The sequence below is a fragment of the Citrus clementina genome, unplaced genomic scaffold (assembly GCF_000493195.1).
Source record: "Citrus clementina cultivar Clemenules unplaced genomic scaffold, Citrus_clementina_v1.0 scaffold_3, whole genome shotgun sequence".
In the NCBI taxonomy this organism is placed as follows: Eukaryota; Viridiplantae; Streptophyta; class Magnoliopsida; order Sapindales; family Rutaceae; genus Citrus; species Citrus x clementina.
The window spans coordinates 8,116,430-8,136,817 of record NW_006262339.1 but is presented as its reverse complement, the minus strand read 5'-3'; the positions used below and the strand labels follow the sequence as shown (position 1 = coordinate 8,136,817).

Genomic DNA, 20,388 nt, shown 5'->3' with positions numbered 1-20,388 from the left:
AATTTTTTCTTTTTTTTTTTCTTTTCTCTTGCAGTAAGGATTATTTTCTTTACTGCACCTAAGATGTTGTTTATGTTTCCTTTTCTTCGGGATAAAAGGGCACTTAGCTTTCCCAATTTTTCATTATGTTTCCTTTTGTCTTGAGTTTCTGTAGTCTGTAATTCGACATTTGGAAGGATTTTGATCTGCTTGTTACAATTTTCTTTAATCACAGTAGTAAATAAAAATATGACATGAAGCAGTAATTTGTAGTATGAATGGAAATGGTATAAAAATAGATATTGAACTCTTCTTATTTTAATTTGTATATCATTGTGTCTTATTACTCTAGGGATTGTGGCGTATTCAGCTCCTGTTTTATTAGTTTTAACCAATTCTTTTTGACAATATGTTCCGTTCTACTCCACTGATATTATTAATGGGAAATTCTATTTGTTTTCATGAAGATCCAGTTTGCTTGATTATTGTTGCCAATGTAATTGATCGGCATTTTTGTTATTGCCGATATTTTCATGATCTAAAACCTGAATTTAGACATTTATTTGAAATAAATTTTATTTTTCATGTTAAAATTTTTTTCAGAGGAAAATAAGAATAGGTCAATCCATGTGATTGTAAACTTGTAATTCATAAATGCTAATTGAGAATATTGATCGTTATTGTTAAATTTTCAAATTAAATTTATTAAGTCTTATGAAGATAGATAGCATAGCTTTTCGAAATGGTTTCAATTATATCATGAAAAATTGGAGAACTTATTTCGGAAATTGAAAATTATATACCGTACTTGTTTTTAGGAGACATGCATTCTTGAAAAAGAATGATACTCTTTAAATCATAATAAAAAAAATTGATTATAATTATTATTTAAATGGTAAATAAACGTAAATATGTATTAAGATCAAAAGTTAAGTATAAATGATCAAATTCATTATCAAAATTAAATTTCTTGAAGTTATGGATAATTTTCGTTTACGAACAAATGCCAACAGATGGTAGTAGATTATTTTTAAAAGAAAAATTAAATACACCAAAATCATATCCATGAATATTATTTATTTATAAACAAATGCTAACAAATCAATGAGTAAAAGACCATTTACAAAGAAAATTAACTATTAAACATGCCAGAATCACATTAAAAAGTTTTTATTTTCCTAATGTTATATTGGCCATAATAAACTTTTAAAAATTATTTAGCTAAGTCTTGAAAAATTCAAGAACTTATTTTATATATTGAAAATTATATACATGCATTAGAAAAAAGAGTGGTACTCATTATAAACCAAAAAAAAATTGTTCTTAACAAATCTCATGAGGCTTGAGAGTAATAAAAATAATTGTAGTAACAGAAAAAATAAATAATAGTAATATTAGTAATACAAGTATAATATTATAATATTTGTAATTAATAAAATAAATTTTTGGTTGAAGTAATAAGAAATTAAGAAAACTATTTTGAAAAGAAACTAGATTGGTAAAATTTTATACGAATTCAAAAAAATCAATTCTTGATTTATTTTAGTCTAAGGTATATAAATACAATTATTTTAGATCAAAAGCTAAGTATAAATAAATTTAACTTAAAGAAATCTCATCCTATCAATTGATCCCAAGGAAAAAAAAAAGATAAAATATTTTTATAACATATACTGTCGTAACTTTTAAAAAATATTTTTTTTGAAAAATAAAGTTTTTGAGAAGCATAGTAATTGCATGCACTCTTACATATTATTTTTTATTTTTTGTTGAAGTTTTGAAAAATTAAAGAAATTATTTTAAAAAGTAAAGAGAAAGATGGAAATAAATACATAATTTATTTCAAGGATAACTAAAAATAATCAATTAAAATGATAAAATGAGAATAATATGTATAAAGACTAAAAGCTCAAGTATATATACAATCAAGTTTAAGAGATCTCAAGAACAAAAAAAAAAAGGCTTAGATTATGGACCCAAAGTGTTAAAAATGATAAAGGCAATTAAAAATGACTTGAAAATTTTATTGATGGCATGTAAAATTTTTTGAGGAAGATTGAGGACTTTACACTTGTATCAAGGAGTGCGTTTGTAGAAATTAAAGGAATGTAGGCTGGGCAATTATTGTTACATATTCTGGTCTTGTGTCTTTTTAAGTGCATCTAATAAATTAGTACGACATTATAATTTATTTGTAAATAAATGCCAATAAATTTACGAGTAAAAAAGACCATTTGAAAAAGATAAATTAATTAAACATGCAAAATCATATTACAAAGTGTTCTTACTATGATGTTAGATTTTCATCGTACCATATTGGCCATAATAAATTTCTGAAAATTATTTTCGCTAAGTCTTGAAAATTGAAGAACTTATTTTATAAATTGAAAATTATATACATATTTAAAAATGAAAAGGAAGAATGCTCCTTATAAGAAAAAATGTTGTTAAAAAATCTCATGATTAGAGTAAAGGTCCGGTTATATTAGAATCGCTCTAAGGTAGACACCATTTCATAACCATATGATCAAAGTTATAATGAGTTTTTTTTACTATTTATTACTTTACGTATGTGGTTATAATTTGTGCTCTACCTTAGAGCAACTCCAAAGTAGCCATAGCCTTGTAGTAATTATAATCATAGTAATAGTAAAAAATAATAATAATAGTGGTAATAATCCAAGTATAATATACTAATATTTATAATTAATAACATAAATATTTTTTAAAGTCATTAGAAATTAATAAAACTAATTTGAAAAGAAAATCGAGTGGTAAAAATTTAATTCGAATTAAAAAAAATCTTAATTCTTGATTATTTTAGTTTAAAGATAAATAAATATGGTTTATTTTAAATATAACTAAATACTATTAATTAAAATGATTAAATGATAATAAATATGTATAAAGATTAAAAGCTTAAGTACATATACATTCAAGTTCAAAAGAACTAATGAAGCAACGGAGATTTAAAAAAAGAACTTAAATTAAAGACCCAAAATGTTGGAAATGATAAAGGGTTGCAATAAAAAAATTTTCAATATTGTATAGTAAATTGATATTTGTTAAAATAATAAGGGGTTATATATAATTGGCCTTACTGATATTGTTGTTATTTTAAAAAAGTAATATTAGTATTAGTTAAAAAAGGAAATGGAACATGTATCTATAGTGTTGGAATATAATGAAATAATATGAACATAAAAACCATTGTAAGGTGTAAAAGAGTAGGAATAACTTAACTTAAACGTGAGAATAATTTACTAAAAAGTTGAAAAAATATAATAGAAAGCATGAATTTATGAAGTAAAATTGGACCGTCAGCTAAAATATTGGAATACACTTAAAAGAGTAGGAATATGTAACCAAAAAATTCTGAAAATAAAGTTGAAATTGATTAACAAAATGTAGGACTACAAAAAATAAACTTGAAACATTTAATCAAAATATTGGAATACAATACAAAGAGTGAGAATATAGAACCAAAAAATGATGGAAAAATGAGTGGAAGAGCAAAACTTAAAAGTTGGAATAACTTGATAAGAATTTGATAAATTCCAATGAAAAGTCGAGATCCGAAAAATGAACTTAAAACATTCACCTAAATGTTGGAATTCAATAAAAAGAGTAGGAATATAGTATTGTGGAAAAAGAGTTGAAGAAGTTAACACAATAGTTGGAACAACTTACAAAGAATTTGATGAATTCCAATGACAAATAAGGATCTTAAAAATGAACTTGAAATATTAACCCAGGATATTGGAATTTAGTAAAAAAAAAAATAGGAATATATACCCAAAATGTGATGATAATAATAGTTGAACAACTTAACCAAAAAGTTGTAAGTATCTACCAATAATATGATAAATTCCAATAGTGAATAGGGATATGAAAAATAAACTTGAAACATCCACATAAAATATTGAAATTCAATTAAAAGAGTAAGAATATAGAACCAATATATGGTAGGAAAATGAGTGGAAGTGCTTAACGCAGAAATTGAAACAACTTGACAAGAATTTAATAAATTATAATGAAAAGTAGAGAACTAAAAAATAAACTTGAAATATGTGCTCAAATATTGGAATTCAATAAAAAAAAATTATGAATATAGGACCAATATTTGGTGAGAAAATAAGTTGAAAACGTTGACCCAAAAGTTGGGACAACTGACAAAGAATTTGATAAATTTTAATGGAAAGCAGGGGTTTGAAAACATAACTTGATATATTTACCCAAATATTGGAATTCAATAAAAAGAGTAGGAATATAGAACCAATAAATGGTGGAAAAGGAGTGCAAAAGCATAACTCAGAAGTTGGAATGACTTAACAAGAGTTTGATAAATTCCAATGAAAAATAGATATCTTAAAAATAAACTTGAAACATTCACCCAGATGTTGGAATTCAATAAAAAAAATAGAAATATTGAACCAAAATTTGATGGGAACAAAAGTTGAAGAGGTTAACTCAAATGTTGGAACAACTTACAAAGATTTTGATAAATTTTAACAGAAAGTATGGATATAAAAACTAAACTGGATATATTTACCCAAAATGTTGGAATTCAATTAAACTAATAGAAATATAGTACCAAAAAGTTGTGGGAACAATAATTGAAGAGTTTAACCCAAAAGTTATGAGTACTTACTAATAACTTGATAAACTTTAACAATTATTAGGAATTTAAAAAATAAACTTGAAACATCTGATTTAAAAAATGAACTTGAAAAATCTATGGCAAATATTAGAATTCAATGAAAAGAGTAGGAATCTAAAATCAAAAAGTAGTGAAAAAAAGAGTTGAAGAGCTTAACCTAAAACTTGGAATGAGTTACTAAGAATCTGATAAATCCAACAACAAGTAGGGATCAAGAAATAAACTTGAAACATTTGGAAAAAATATTGAAATTACGTAAAAATAGTAGAAATATAGAACCAAAAAATGGTGGAAATAAGAGTTGAAGAGCATAACCTAAAAGTTTGAAGAACTTAGCAAGAATCTGATAAAATTTAACAACCAATTGAGATCTAGAAAATGAACCTGAAATATCCAAGCAAAATGTTAGAATTCAATGAAAAGAGTGGAAATATAGAACCAAAAAGTGGTGGAAATAAGAGTGGAAGAAATTAACCTAAAAGTTAAAATAACTTAACAATAATTTGATAAATTTAAACGTGAAGTAGGGATCTAAAAAGTAAATTTGATACATTTACCTAAAATATTGGAATTCAATAAAAAGAGTAGGAATATTGAACCAAAAAGTAGTGGAAAAATAAATTGGAATAACTTAGTAATAACTAGATAAAGTCTAATAGAATATAGAGATTAAAAAATAAACTTGAAATATTAACCTAAAAATTAGAAATTTAATGAAAAAACTGGAAATATAGAACTAATAACTAATGAAAAAATGAATTGAAACAACTTACCAAAAATTTGATAAATTCCAACGGAAAGTAGGGATCTAGAAATTGAACTTGAAATATCTAAACAAAATTTTAGAATTCAATAAAAATATTAGGAATATAGAACTAAAAAATGGTGGGAATAAGAGTTGAAAAAGTTAACCCAAAAATTGAAATAATTTACCAAGAATTTAATAAATTCAAATGAGAAGTAGAGATCTAAAAACTAAACTTGATATATTTATCCAAAATGTTGGAATTCAATAAAAATAATAGGAATATAGAACTAAAAAGTGGTAGAAAAATAAATTGGAATAATTCACCAATAACTAGATAAAGTTTAACACATTATAGAGATACAAAAATAAAATTGAAATATTCACCTAAAAAGTTGGAAGTTAATGAAAAGAGTGGATATATAGAACTAAAAACTAGTGGGAAAATGAGTTGGAACAACGTACCAAAATTTAGATAAAGCGTGAGGAAAAATAGGAATTGAAAAGTAAACTTGAAATATGCATTATAAATATTGAAATGTGACAAAATAAGTAGGAATATAATCATTTTATGGTATATTTATATATTTTTTGTACTATTTTTAAATTTAAAATTATTACAATATTTTTCCTCATTTAATTACAATTTTATCTTTTTTTTTCATAATTTTTCATAATTTTTTCACATTAAAAACAAATAAAAATGTAATTTTTATTATATTATCCGGTTAAAAACCGGTTGTACCGGTTGCATGCAAGCGTTGTATCAGATACAGCGCTGCATGGTAGGTTGACTCATTAGTATAGTTTATTTTTTAGATGAGCAAGCAGAAAACATTGCATGTCCTTCGAAGTTCATGAATATACAATTTTCATACAAAGTTTGTGAGCTATACAAATATCAGTTTCTGAAGATTTAAACAAAAATCAGTTTTTGGAAGAGAGGCTGGATAGAGTCCTAGCCTCAGCTGAATGGCTTCATCGTTTTGCTCGGGTTAAAGTTATGAGCTTGGAGGCCTCTTGTTCTGACCACTTACCTATTTTCATGGATCTGAATCCTATTAATACTACCAGTAGGCATAAGCGATTCCGTTTTGAGAATTTGTGGCTGCGAGAACGGGATTGTGTTGAGGTTATTACAAATAGCTGGAACTCTTCTTCGGGCTGTTCCATCCAGCAAAAGATTTCGCGGTGTGGTGCTGACTTGTTCCAGTAGGGGGGTCATTTGGCTCGTGATTTTCGTAAGCGTATCTCTGATTGTAAATGTCTTATGGCTCGGTTAAGGGGGCGGCGTGACCAAGGGAGTGTGGAGGCGTTTGTGGAGGCCAGGAATCGGTATAATGCTCTCCTCCATAGTCATGAAGTCTTCTGGAAGCAGAGAGCAAAATCCCTTTGGCTTAAAGAGGGAGATAGGAATTCACGGTTTTTTCATGCTACGGCTTCAGCAAGGAAGCGTAGGAACTCTATTGAAAGATTGCGAAATAGACAAGGAATTTGGTGCTCTAATCAAGAGGAGATTGATGGGATGATTGTGGATTATTTCAGCACGTTATTTCAAACTGAATGTTGCAGTAGTGAGGAGGTTTTAAGATGTGTAGAGAAGAACAGCACCGAGGATCAGAACATGATGCTCTTGGCTCCATTCTCAGCTGTTGAAGTTAAAGATGCCTTGTTTGATATGCATTCGGATAAATCTCCAGGGTCTGATGGTATGAATCCTGCCTTTTATCAAAAATTTTGGAATATTGTTGGTGAGGATGTGGTGCAAGCTTGCTTGAACTTTATTAATAGTTGTTCCTTTCCAGTGAGACTTAATGATACATCTATTATTTTGATTCCGAAAAAGCAGCAGCCTGAGACCTTAGCTGATATGCGGCCCATTGCGCTGTGTAATGTTCTGTACAAGATCATATCTAAAATGCTTGCTAATAGAATGAGGGCAGTGCTTGCTTCGGTTGTCTCTGAGGCCCAAAGTGCTTTTAGTCCCGGCAGAGCAATCACCGACAATATAATTATCTCGGCCGAAATCCTCCATTTTTTGAAGAGAAAGAGACAAGGGAAGCATGGCTGTGCGGCCCTTAAAATAGATATGTCTAAGGCATATGACCGTATCGAGTGGAAGTTTCTCCAAGCTATAATGCTAAGAATGGGGTTTGCGGAAAAATGGGTGGATTTGATAATGCTTTGTGTTTCAACAGCGCAATACAACGTGCTTCGTTATGGTAAGGAAGTGGGGCCGATTATTCCTAGCAGAGGACTACGCCAAGGTGATCCGTTATCCCCGTACTTGTTCATTTTGTGTGCTGAAGGGTTGAGCTCCCTGATTCGAGTAAATGAAAAGGCTGGTTTGATTCATGGTGTGAAGGTGGCTAGAAGTGCTCCAATGGTGTCCCATTTATTTTTTGCCGATGATTCCTTTCTGTTTTTCCGAGCAAACCAGCAGGAAGCAGTGCTAATGAGGGATATTCTAGCTTCATATAGTCGTGCTTCTGGGCAAAAAGTAAATTTCAATAAATATTCGATTTCTTTTAGTGCTAATGTGCTTGCTGATGTTGCTAGTCAGGTATGTGGGGTGTTGGCTGTTAATGTTACCTCTGATCATGGGGCTTACTTGGGACTTCCTTCCTGCATTGGACGAAATAAGAGGGCCGTATTTCAGAGCATTCGAGACAAAGTCTGGCAAAAGCTGCAAGTATGGAATATAAGGCTGTTATCTAGAGCCGGAAAAGAAGTTTTGCTGAAAACAGTGGCTCAAGCAATGCCTAAATATGTAATGAATGTCTACCTTCTTCCGCTTGATCTTTGCAAGGAGCTTGAGATTATGATGAATTCATTTTGGTGGGGTGGTAAGCGTAATGGTGGGGGTGGAATTAATTGGATGAAGTGGGAACGCATGTGCAAACCGAAGGATTTTGGGGGGTTGGGTTTCAAGCAAATTCATATTTTCAATGTTGCAATGTTGGGTAAACAGGTGTGGAAACTGTTGACAAGCCCAACTTCTTTTGTTGCAAAGGTGCTTAAGGCTCGTTATTTCCCTCGATCCTCAATCCTTGATGCTAATTTGGGTTTTAACCCGAGCTTTATTTGGCGATCCATAATGGCTGCGAAGGAAGTGGTTTTACGGGGTAGCAGAATTCAGATTGGAAGCGGGCAGCAGGTTCTTATTGGGAAAGATCCGTGGCTCCCTGACCTTGAGGATGGATTCACTACTTCTGAGCTGCCTGAGGAAATTTTGATGGCTCCAGTGTGCAGCTTGATGGTGGCTGATGAGCGTCGGTGGGATTTTGATGTTGTCACTGATTTATTTAATACCAGGGATATAGACCTCATTCTGAAAATCCCCCTTAGTGTTCGTAGGGATCGTGATATGTGGCACTGGTTGGCTGATCCAGGGGGTGTTTTTTCAGTGCGTAGCTGTTATAAGCTGATGACTTATGATGCTAATACCTCTGCTTTGAGTTTCTGGCGACGGTTGTGGAAATTGGAGGTGCCGAGTAAAGTGAAGAATTTCCTTTGGCGTGCTGCTACGAATGTGCTACCTACGTATGATAATCTACTTCGGCGTAGAGTTCAGGTACTGCCTCTTTGCGTTGTATGTAACACTTGTAATGAATCTATAATTCATATTTTGGTGGACTGTGGTTTTGCCAAAGCTTGCTGGATTGCTTCTCCGATAGGATATATTGGTCACATTTCTTCCTTTATGGAGTGGCTTGGCATTATATTTAACCGTTGTAGTAAAGAGGAGTGTGAGCTTGCAGCTATGGTTTGCTGGAGGATTTGGGTTCAGCGTAATGATAAAGTTTGGAACAGCAGGTGTGGTCGGGTTTATCAAACTCTTAACTCAGCTGGTCACCTTCTTCACCAGTGGCAATATTGGAGGAAACAGATTCTGTTTGATGATGCATTTGGGAGTAGTTTGAGGCATGGGGCTGTGTGTTGGGAAAGACCTCATGATGGATGGTTTAAGTGTAACGTTGATGCTGCTGTGTTTTCATCTCAGTCGAAGATTAGCTTCGGTTGTGTGGTTCGCAACTTTGAGGGTAATTTCTTGGCTGCAAAATGTGATTGTTTTACTGGAAGTCTTGGGGCTAGAGAAGCAGAGGCGCTTGGTGTTAGAGAAGCTCTTAGCTGGTTGAAATGTTTGCACCTTCCTCGTGTGATTATTGAAGTGGACTGTCTGCAGGTTTTTAAGGCTTTAACTGAGAATCTTTCAAGTCCCAATGGCTTTGGCCTCATCATTGAGGAATGCCGTTTCTTAGCTCAGGAATTAGGAGAAGTGCAATTCTCTTTTGTCCGTCGATCTGCGAACGTTGCTGCCCATAGAGTCGCTAGGGTGGGGGGTTCTTTGTCAGGTCCTAGCGAGTGGAGTGCTGTTCCACCTCGTTGGTTATTGAACAATTTGTAATCGCGTTTATTTAATGAATTTATCTTCAAAAAAAAAAACAAAAATCAGTTTTTTATTTTATTTTATTCTATTAAATTTATTTAATATTAATAACAAATTATAAAAAAATTCCTAAAATATTGGAGGAAATTAATATGATTTTGAAGAGGAAACTATTTCACCAAGACTTTGCAAGTGTGAGTAGATGGTGAGGTGGTGTTTGTTCGAACAAGTGTTTGGTTCGAGATGTAGGAGCGGGAGAACAAAAGAATTGGTATTTATTTTCCCTTTGTATTGTTTAGCTGGCAATAACATATTGGAATTTAATTTCTACACAAATTTAAATTCTATTAAACCACACTCATAAGATATCAAAACTTCTAAATTTACCCATTTAAAAGGTCTAATTAATTCATTTTTAGTTATTTATAATTATTGTGTGTTATTAATAATTCTATAATCTAATTAATTTAGAAAAAATAAAATATAAAATATAAAAAGATGCCAGACAGCCATCACCATACGCGTGTGGATCCTCATTGCCGGCACCATCGGATTCTTTCTCTGCCGATCTACATAATGCCGCCATTGGTGATCGCAGTGAATTTTAATTAGTTCAAATACTAGGCAAAATCCTTGAATCCATCTAAATATCATTAGATCCGGCGAATCGAAAGATTAATAGACACTACTAGTGGAGTAGATGAAAAAAATCAATTTTTTTTTAACAGAATGATGAAATCGCATGGCAGAGAAAGGTGTTGTTGCAGTAGCTATGGTTCCAATGGCATTGTTAGTGAGTTTTTTTTTTAATTTTTAATTCTAAATTGAATTATATTTCTACACAATTTATTTAAAAATAAATTTAAATAAATATAATTAGTTATAGTGGTAAATATGAAAATTTAATTTTGTTGTTTGTTTCTCTTATTTCCTCTCCCTTCCTCTCTTTTTCTTTCCTCTCTCCCTCCCCATTTCTTGCAACTGAAGAACACCACTCGAGACATTGGTGGTTATGATTGATGCTTAGACGATAATAAATTATTGTATTTAATATAACTTAGACGATATCAATGCCAATAAAAGCGATGAGAGGAACAAATTAGTAGCCTTCAAATAATGGTTCAAGTGAAAGTGCTTAGCTCGGCAGCAACGCCAATAATAAGAAACTAAAAAGTGAAACTGCGGTTATGAATTTATTAATACAAATTAGCAAATTACAGTAAACTGTTTATAATTAAATACTCGATAAATTAAGAAGCTCTATTATATAAAAATTTTATACTACAATCATGAATTAGTAATTAGGAAACTACTGTTCCTGTTTCCTAATCCCATGCAGGAAAGGATTAACGAATCCCTCTCAGGTGTAGGAAATTATTTTTCCCTTTACGGAACAGGGAACTATCCTCTATAAGTACTACTAGCTACCATCATATTCTCCAAGTTAGAAATTGCACAACAGTAGCATTGGCAATGGCGCCAAGTTCAAACAGACGTGAATTTGAGTCAGTCCTGTACGGCATCACTCCTGAAAATTGGAATATATTAATGATAGGAATATATTAAGTAAGAGAGAGAAAAATGAGTAATAATTTATCATCATTGGAGATCCGCTGCATTGGTATGTTAGTTTGGCCAGTGATATGTTACGTTGAACGTAACATACACACACTCACAGCAACAGTGTTAATAGTGGGATCCGTTATTGTTATTGTGAGTGTGTGCATGTTACGTTCAACGTAACATAGGGTGATCCTGTTAGTTTTTAAAACTAAAAAATATCATGATTGATTAGTTTTAATCTTAATAGTTAAAATATTGTGTAAAAGTATGTCTATTGAACCTATCCCCACTTAACTTTTTACTATGATTCAAAACAAAGTAGTAATTAAATCTAATTGGTCAAAATAATGGGTGTCAATATTAGTTGGCAGTTTCTAACTTTTAATCAATCAAACTGTTAACGTTAAATATATCCCTGAAATTTTAGTTATGCAACCCAAAAGAATGGTGAATTGGAATATTAAAAATTATTCAATTTTAAAACAAAACTCAATGCGAATCTAAGACGGATTTAAAGCAATAACAAATAAATCAATCAAGTACCATAAAAAGACTAAGGGAAGAGAAAACAAACATAATGATTTTTACGGGTTCGGTAATCCCCGCCTACGTCCACGCCTCCAAGCTCACCGGGCTTGAGGATTTCACTAAGTAAGCCTCCAAGGCTTCAAATGCTTACAATTGACTTCTAAGGTGTCAATAGACCTTCACAACAAGAGATTATCTCCAGTCTCTTAACCCAAGTGTATCCTAACACTTACAATCTTTTAACTTGATTTTACAAAAAGGATTACAAATGAATATCTCACACACAATATATTTGATCACAAGTGAAAGTTCAATGTGTGAATGAATGAGATGAATACAAGGATTTAAAGCTTAATGAAAGTTGTATTCTCAATATTTTGCTCAATGATGATCGTTGGAAATCTCCTTGTTTGAATTGGATTAAGCTTATTTATAGTTGAAGCTGAAAAACTAGCCGTTATTGATTGTCTGCCCATAAACGGATCGCCGTTAACTGTAAACGGTTCACCGTTTATTCTAGTCAAAGTTACCGTTGAGCTGAATTTCAAATAAACGGTTAACCGTTTGTCACTATCGGTTCACCGTTAATTTCCAGAGACCTGCAAAATAAATTTGGCTTAACCATTCTCACTAAACGATTCAAGGTTAACAATCTGGAAATAATCGGTTCACCGTTTTCACTAAACGGTTCATCGTTATTTTCCAGAATCATCATTTTAACAATACTTTGCAAAATATACTTTTTGAAAATTATCGATTAGACGTTTTCAGTAAACAGTTAGCCATTTGCTACAGTAAAATTATTTTTTAAAATTATAATTTTACCCCAAAACTTTTTATAATTATACTATAACCCAAATTGTCATAAAACTTTACAAATAAATTCATTTCCAGAGTTTCAAAACTTTTTCAATTTAAACCATTAATTGAAAACAACCAATTTCATAAAATCATTTTTCTATTAAGTATAAAACTTTTATATTATGAAAATAATGATTTATTTAAAATAATTGGAACTTTTAAAAACTTAATCATTCTTAATCTTTTTTGTTATCATCAAAATCAACATTATAGATACATGTATGCTAACAATCCCCAATTAGAAATTAATGTTGCATAAGATGTCCCAATCCCACTACAAACGGCAAACATGTTCAAACATATCCAAGAAGAAACAAAGACAGATTGATTTACTTACAGAGGATAATAATTAGGATTCCAAAATAAATAAAATTCAAAATACACAATCACAGATATTGCCTATCACTGATTCACTATTTCAGTTTCACTTTTCTAAACAAGAGTGGAAACTTTTTTTTTCTTTTCTTTTTTCTTTTCTTTTTTCTTTTTTTTCACTCTGATGTGGCAGGGTTTTCACTTCATTTACAGCAAGCAAAGCAGTTGCAATCACAGTCGCTTAGTGGAAGCTTCGTGTATGTAAGCCTTGGCTTCCTCTTCCGAGAGCTGTTTCCCTTCTACCAGGCCTTTTATTAAGGTATTGGTATATGGCGGGGCAGGGGCACGCAAGGGGAACTCCCCTGATTTGAATTTTCCAACAGCTGAAAGTGAGCACCTGAATCAAAAATAGTAGATGATTGATCAGTAGAAAATTCTGAGTTAAACTACATGAGTGTCGAAAGTGATTTGGTGGAAGAAATACACATGTAAACAGAAATGTGCTTTCTTATGCTTACGTCATTGTCAGTATTGGGATACCATGCTCCTTCCCCAGGTAAACAACATTATGATACCAGCCATTCTGAATGAAAATTCAATGCAGCTTAATCAACAACAAAGGAAAAATAACTTAATGTATTTTGCAGGAAGATATTTAAGGAACAAAGCATTGCAGAAGCATTACCTTGAGAGCCTCCAAGGAAACAGCCTTCTTGTTTGCAACAGAGTTTAAATCATTCGTATCAAATAAAGGAGAACTCACGTCATCACTATAGACATTTTCCTGAAGTAAAACATCATTGAACTGTTCTAGCCTGTTTAGAAAAAGAAATATGAGTTCAGAAGATGATCAAAGCAAGTTTAAAACTCAACCTTCAATAGCCCAATGTTAAATTAGGAGATCATTGTCATTCATACTAAGATCAATAATTCATGTGGAGACACACCCTCAAAGAAAGGTAAAGAGGAACCAATTTGTGGGATGCAAAACATAAACAGAGGAAATGACATACGTAATTCTGTACAGACACAAGTAAGCTTTATGTCGACAGTCACATTCAGGGTTAAGAAAAGCAACCCCTCCAGGACCCCATGTGTGAGAGGAATCATGACCAAAGAATAAATGGTGAGGGAAAGTTTTCCACAAAATCTCTTTCGGTGGGTTCCTATCCTTTGAACCAGAACATGGCTTTTGCATACCTTCTACCTGAAAGTCAATATATAGCTATTAAAAGTATGCAAGAAATAGACAGCTTAGCAATAAATTTATATCATGGCCAAACAATGAACAACAATGAAGGGGATAATTAAAGACAATCAGACTCCAAGCAAATGATTGACAAGTATAAATCAACAGCAAATCTTCCTTCGTTGGAAGACAGTAACATGAAACCTTGACAGTCATTAAACTCGCTCTCATTAAGCCATATCTCCTCTTTGCTAACACAGACAAATTTTCATTAATATTTCCGCCCAATATTTGAACAATTTCTGGTAAAAGAAAGGGACTTTCCAGGCAAAGACATTATTTCATGAAAAACATATGAACATAAAGGCCAATTTCTAATTACTCTACCGGCTCTTTGTTCTTTTATTATTCATTCGTTTCATTTCTCTTTGTGCTCAGTCTTACAGGATGAAGCATTAGTAACTGATGTTGATAGAAGATTAAAATAAGAAAAGGAAAACACAATTACTAATTCAAATAGTTCAAGCTTATGGTAAAATTAATGAATTTCAGAGCATCATTAATCTCAATTTGAAATAATATCCCATAGCCTAATTTCAATACCGGGGATATCACTGTAATTTAATTTATTACCTGTCCACCTTCAATATAGCAGAGGAATCTTGATTTCCACATATTCGATCCAAAACTAGCATAAAAAACATCAACTTTTGAGAGTTCTGATCTCCATGGGGTAGCCATCCCCAGTTCAGCTGCATTCAATTTGGAGATAATCAAATGAACTTAAAAATAGAGAAGAATTTCAGACTTGAGCTATTCTGACTTGAATTACTACCGTGACCGTCATCAACTTTCAGCTTCGAAAGGGCAACCTGGAGAACTGCCTCAAGGGTTTCTACCTTCGTATCCTCATCTTCAGAATCAGAGCTTGATATCATATGCTGAGATGCAAATCAACTATTTCAACATGGTAAACAGGTTGATTGGATAGTGTAATACCAAAATTCATTCATATTAAGAGCTACACAACAATTCCATTTTTTTCTTATTCCCTTCATTTCATAAAACACATTGTTTAAGCACCCTAAAAGATTGACTAGCCTTATGTACCATGCGTCTCTAGTAGATACATGATAGACGACAATTTTTTTTTTTTATAGGAAGCAAAGAAACTAGTATTAAGAAGAACAATAATTACAAAATGTGAACAAGGAGTCCTCAAAGAAAGAACCCCTCGAAAGATCAACATGATGGACAACAAGAAACGTATTCTTGTAACTAATAAATAATTTTTATCCCTCGAAAATTGAAGAACAGCTTAAAAAGGAACTTGCTAAATAAAATCAGCTGTTTTCATATAAATTTACCAACAACCTAAAATCTGACAAGAATGTGATAGTGACATGTAAGTACATTTGTAATGAAGAGAGGAGAAACCCTCACCGCAGGAGGAGCTTTTAAACTAGTTAACTTGGTTGGTAGTTCATCTGCTAGTGTTGGCCAGAAAGCACTTAATTTTTTACGAACCTGGAAGACATATAACAAATCCCTTAACCGAAACAACAAAACAAGCTATTCCTGATAAAGTAGGGTGGCCAAGAGTAAAATCATTATTTCCAAATGAATAGAACAAAGAAGATGGTAAGACATCATATTTTACCGCTTGTATCACACGCCATGTTGACTCAAATGGATAGGCCTCTGAAGATCCAGCAACAGGCTTGTCTTCCAGCAAAACATTCATGCATGCAAGGACTGAATTTGATATAGAGCCAAGATTGTAGCCTCCTTCCAATGCCAAAACAATCTTACCTTGAGCAAAATCCATCAACTGGAGAAAAAAGAAACACAGAATAGGGAATGTGATAAAATTTAGAAGTCAATCCATAAGACCAGCTTGCAAAAAAAGGGAAAAATAATCACCCAACATAATGCTGATATTAAACAATGAAAGTGTAACCATTTAAAAGCTCAAAAGAAGACTACGAATAAGATTTAAATAAAATGCTAACCTTTTTTAACATAACTGAGTATCCATATGGTGTGACACGGCAGCCTCCTAAAGGATCACCAGCGGCTGTTTCAAGCATCAAATTAAAAATATTTTAGTTGTAAAAAGTGATAGAAAACGAGCCACCAGAAGCACTCAGCATGTCACTCTAGAATAAAGAACTAACGTTATTTGATTATTAGAAATCTAATTATGGTAAATTTACAATGCAAACAGATTATAAAACTATCTTAAAGAGTAATCTGAAAGCGACAAATACATTCCATCAAAAAAAAAAAGCAATAATAATACCACGGTATTTCCACGTATTGAGAAAAGGATTAGATAAGCTTTCTGGATTTTGTTATTCTTTTAACTTCTCATTCATAAAAGCAAGATACAAACTTGGCAAATCATAAGCTTCGCAACTATTGTTGATTTTGATAGCAGGAGCTATTTTGAGAAGTCGAACTAAAGAAGATGAGAAAAGGTAGAACTAATATTAAGTGATAAATAAATAAATCCAATTAATAAAAGCCACAATAAAACATGCTTCACTGTCACAAGTAAAAAGAGGCAACTAGAAAATGGCTTCGGTCAAGGTCCAAGGGCAAGAAAGTTAACTACCCTTGCTAATAAATAATATTTTGAGATCTCTGCATCGTGACCACTAACTTCATAAATGTCTTATTGTTAACTAAATAAGGCCACCATTTTAAGGCTTTTATTGTCGTTGCTTGTTAACTAAACTAACATAAGACATCGACTAGATTTAACAAACTCACAACGACAACTCCCAAAGAGGGGAAAGCGAAAAAATGTCTGAGACCCCAAAGCTAAACATCTAGAAGTCGAGTTAGTTTATCTCATCAAGTGCATTAAGCATACCTGTATCATTAAAATCACCAATAAATTAATCATGAAAATTTTGTTCACCGACTAGGATACTGAATTTATCATGCAAAATATTTTTATACTAAAAATAAATTATCAGACCAATAGCCACCAAGATCAGGTTATTAAAATGCATTTGACCAATACAGAGATTTAAAACCAGGACTGATAATTGTAGTTCATTCTAATATAGCCCCATAAATTTAAATAAACTATCCAACCTGCATCGAATCCAGCAGATATTATGATTATGTCAGGTCCAAAATCCTTTGCAACAGGAAGTAAAATATGGTCCCAAACTGCCAGATAGTCTGCATCACCGCACCTCCCATTCTCCCAAGGGACATTAATGTTGTATCCCAAACCAGGTCCTTCACCAATCATAGTATAGAAACCATCATCATTGGCAGGATAAAAAGTTCCAAACTCATGCCTGCATTAAAGGGCAACTTCATATGGTCAACATATCTAGTTATCAAGTACCAAACATCTTATGGGACAGAACACATAAGAATTGGGACTAAACCCTTCTGAGCAGGCAATAAAAGGGGAAAAAAATTAAATAAACAACAAAAAGGGGATTGTTATGCTATCAGCAGAATTCTTGAGAAGAGCAAATAACTATAAATAAAATATTCTAGAAACAAATATATAAGGTGATTATAGAGATCTTGAAGCATGTCAAGAAATCTATTATGCAACTTTTAGCAATACAAAATCATATAAATATTCTGATAAAGATCAAGGAAGAGAATAGTTATGTGCTCAATGTTCATATGTACCTATGAACAGAGAAGAATAGGACACGGGGATCCTTCCAGAACATCTTTTGAGTACTGTTACCATGGTGAACATCCCAATCAACAATCAAAATTTTATTGATTCCCAGTTCTGGCTGTAATATACATGGCAATAAATGGGGGTGAGGCTACAAGTAACTAACTGATTGAGTGTTAAACTTTGAAAAGCATATCACTTGCTTTACATGCAGTGAATAATAGAACTCCATGGATGGTAAACTAGGGGAAAGAAAGAAAGAAAACTGGCTCTCACTCTTTCATTTAATAGGAAACTTGCAGCAACAGCCACATTGTTGTATAGACAAAATCCCATAGCTTCATCTGGTTCAGCATGATGACCAGGAGGTCTCACAATAGCAAAAGCAGAATTCAACTCCCCTTCGGCAACTCTCTCGGCGACCTATCGGAGATTTAAAAAAAAGGGAGAGAAGAAATATGAGCTCTAAAATTTCTAGTTTAGAAAAAATGTAACAGTTTTCCTCAGACCTGTATATTTTTTGACTTAATAGCAGAAAGAGCTTCATGCATACTGGATTGTTAGATTGCTGTTAAGTGGTAAGTTGAGTACCAAATTTAGATTTAAATAAAATACTTGAAATATATAAGGAAAGTAAGATGAAAAACATTTGGACATGTTAGTTGGAGATGACTTGACAACTTTCTAAGAAAGAATGGTTTCCAGAGCTTATCCATTCAGACACTTATTTTTCCCTACTAATTAAAATTTCGGCAAAATATCTGTCGAAGTCGGTGATATTCATATAGTCAAATTAACTTTAAAAATGAAATCCACTTGAAACTTGAAAGCCATCTAACAGTTTAGATAAATTTAGGTCTAATTAGATATAATTCACCTGAAAGAACTGTTAAGACATTTTACACTGTTTGAAAGAAGAGGAAATGTAAATCAACATTTTCAACAAACTTCTATAGCTATCATACCTAATGACCTTCAAATCGCTAGAAACTTTCAGAAAACTACACTAAGTTGCGTTACAATTTAACTAACACCTTGTGATAGATCAAATGATATACTAATACTTCGCGAATATGTTTACTATATGCTTAAGCAAATTTAGAAAAAAAAAAAATATATATCTGACATATGAGACTGTTATCTGAAAATTACCTCTATAACTGAACCGGCAGCAAGATAAGCAGCCTCCGATGATCCTTCATTTAAGTAAATTGAATTTAATTTTGACGCAATCCTATCTCTTCGGGAATCAAACTGCTTTGAGCTTATATTCTTAATCAAATTAACATGATTTTCCGTGTGCACAGACAGTAGATTTTTGTCTTTCGCTTCTTTGGAATTTAAAACGACACACCTATAAGCAACAATACGGCATTTAAAAGAAGAAAAAAAATCATATGAATTATATTAAAAAAAAGAAGAAGAAGAAGAAGAAGAAAATATATTACCGTCGAGGAATGCCAGCGGCTTGGAGCTTGTTCCAAATAGCTTTGATGCGGTTGGGGTTCTCGGGGTGATAATCACCGTCAGGTGTGTTATGTTTACACATTCTCTCATCGTACAGTAGGCCCACGCGTCGTTTTATGGTCCTGCCCTCACCTGATTTCACCTCCATACTGGCAGGCAGGCAGCCACACTAATTAGTAATTCTTAATTTTTTGAATGTATACGTCAACGTGAATACTGCAGAGAGAGGAGAGATCGCTCAAGTAAAGTGACGATCTGATGTACTTTGAGATAATGCTTCGAATTGAAATTCGAATTGAGTATAAAGGTTGTTGGCCCCCTTTAATTTGGGTATTTGGGAGGGAATATGCTTTTACTATGTCCAATCAAATAATTACACGTCAATTTAACATGAGAAATGCTACTACTTTTTGTTCCAAAATATTTAAATGGATTAATTAATTTTATAAAAATCTTTAATTTTTTAGGACAACCTCACTTTTTCCTCAGGTAACTTTACAAAACATTGTACTAAATTCCTAACATTTTTAAGCTCTTAATTCTTAATTATTAGATAAAAACTAAAAGAATTTTCATACTTCAATTGTCTAAATATCTTTTTTTTTTATTCTTTATATGATAGCATTACTTAAAAACTCTTCAAATGAGATTGCATTTATTATTGAAGAGCTGTATAAGTAAAAAAGTGTTTCAAAATACCCTTCAAATGATATCGTCCCCCTTTCTCTTCGAGAATCTCATTTGGAGAGGTTTTGAGAGCCTTTAATTTAGTATTATACTATTCTTTTATTTTCTCATTTTTGAAGAGAAAAGTGTGTTATTATTTTGGTGGAGAAAAGGGTTTGATTAAAATAATTATAAATTTATTTTTATTTAAAGGACCTTTTTGAATATGATTAATTTTCTCATTCTTTTATTTACCACGTAAGTAAACAAATAAGTATTTAAAAAGATAAATTGAAAGAGTCATTTGGTGTTATTCTAAGTTACGAGTGTTGTTGGATCAGCATTCAATGGGTATCGTATTATC

At 31.9% G+C, this 20,388-nt stretch overlaps 2 protein-coding genes across 2 annotated transcripts in view; one reads left to right on the top strand and one right to left on the bottom strand.

The window, feature by feature from the left end:
* Positions 1-6,600, top strand: part of LOC112099547 — an 8,254-nt gene extending 1,654 nt beyond the window's left edge. Inside the window, exon 2 of the mRNA XM_024186951.1 lies at positions 6,290-6,600. Within this exon, the coding sequence (XP_024042719.1) occupies positions 6,290-6,600 (311 nt within the window). The remainder of the gene's footprint in view (positions 1-6,289) is intronic.
* Positions 6,601-13,210: 6,610 nt separating this feature from the next.
* Positions 13,211-19,642, bottom strand: LOC18049031 (histone deacetylase 5). The gene is made up of 14 exons (XM_006440681.2): positions 19,340-19,642; positions 19,044-19,245; positions 18,168-18,314; positions 17,897-18,009; positions 17,336-17,547; positions 16,243-16,307; positions 15,891-16,061; positions 15,674-15,757; positions 15,066-15,171; positions 14,864-14,982; positions 14,055-14,248; positions 13,727-13,856; positions 13,560-13,624; positions 13,211-13,438 (listed from the first exon to the last, which is right to left on the bottom strand). The coding sequence occupies exons 1-14, from the start codon at positions 19,504-19,506 to the stop codon at positions 13,273-13,275; spliced, it is 1,941 nt and encodes a 646-aa protein (XP_006440744.1). The 5' UTR covers positions 19,507-19,642; the 3' UTR covers positions 13,211-13,272.
* Between the last annotated feature and the right edge of the window lie 746 nt (positions 19,643-20,388).

Bases quoted from the DNA above. Each gene is read 5' to 3' on its own strand.
- LOC18049031 (XM_006440681.2), bottom strand. From the start codon at position 19,506: ATGGAGGTGAAATCAGGTGAGGGCAGGACCATAAAACGACGCGTGGGC. The intron at 18,315-19,043 runs GTAATTTTCAGA...AATCTCCGATAG, and splicing joins CTGCCGGTTCAGTTATAGAG to GTCGCCGAGAGAGTTGCCGA. The intron at 17,548-17,896 runs GTACATATGAAC...CCTTTAATGCAG, and splicing joins CTATTCTTCTCTGTTCATAG to GCATGAGTTTGGAACTTTTT.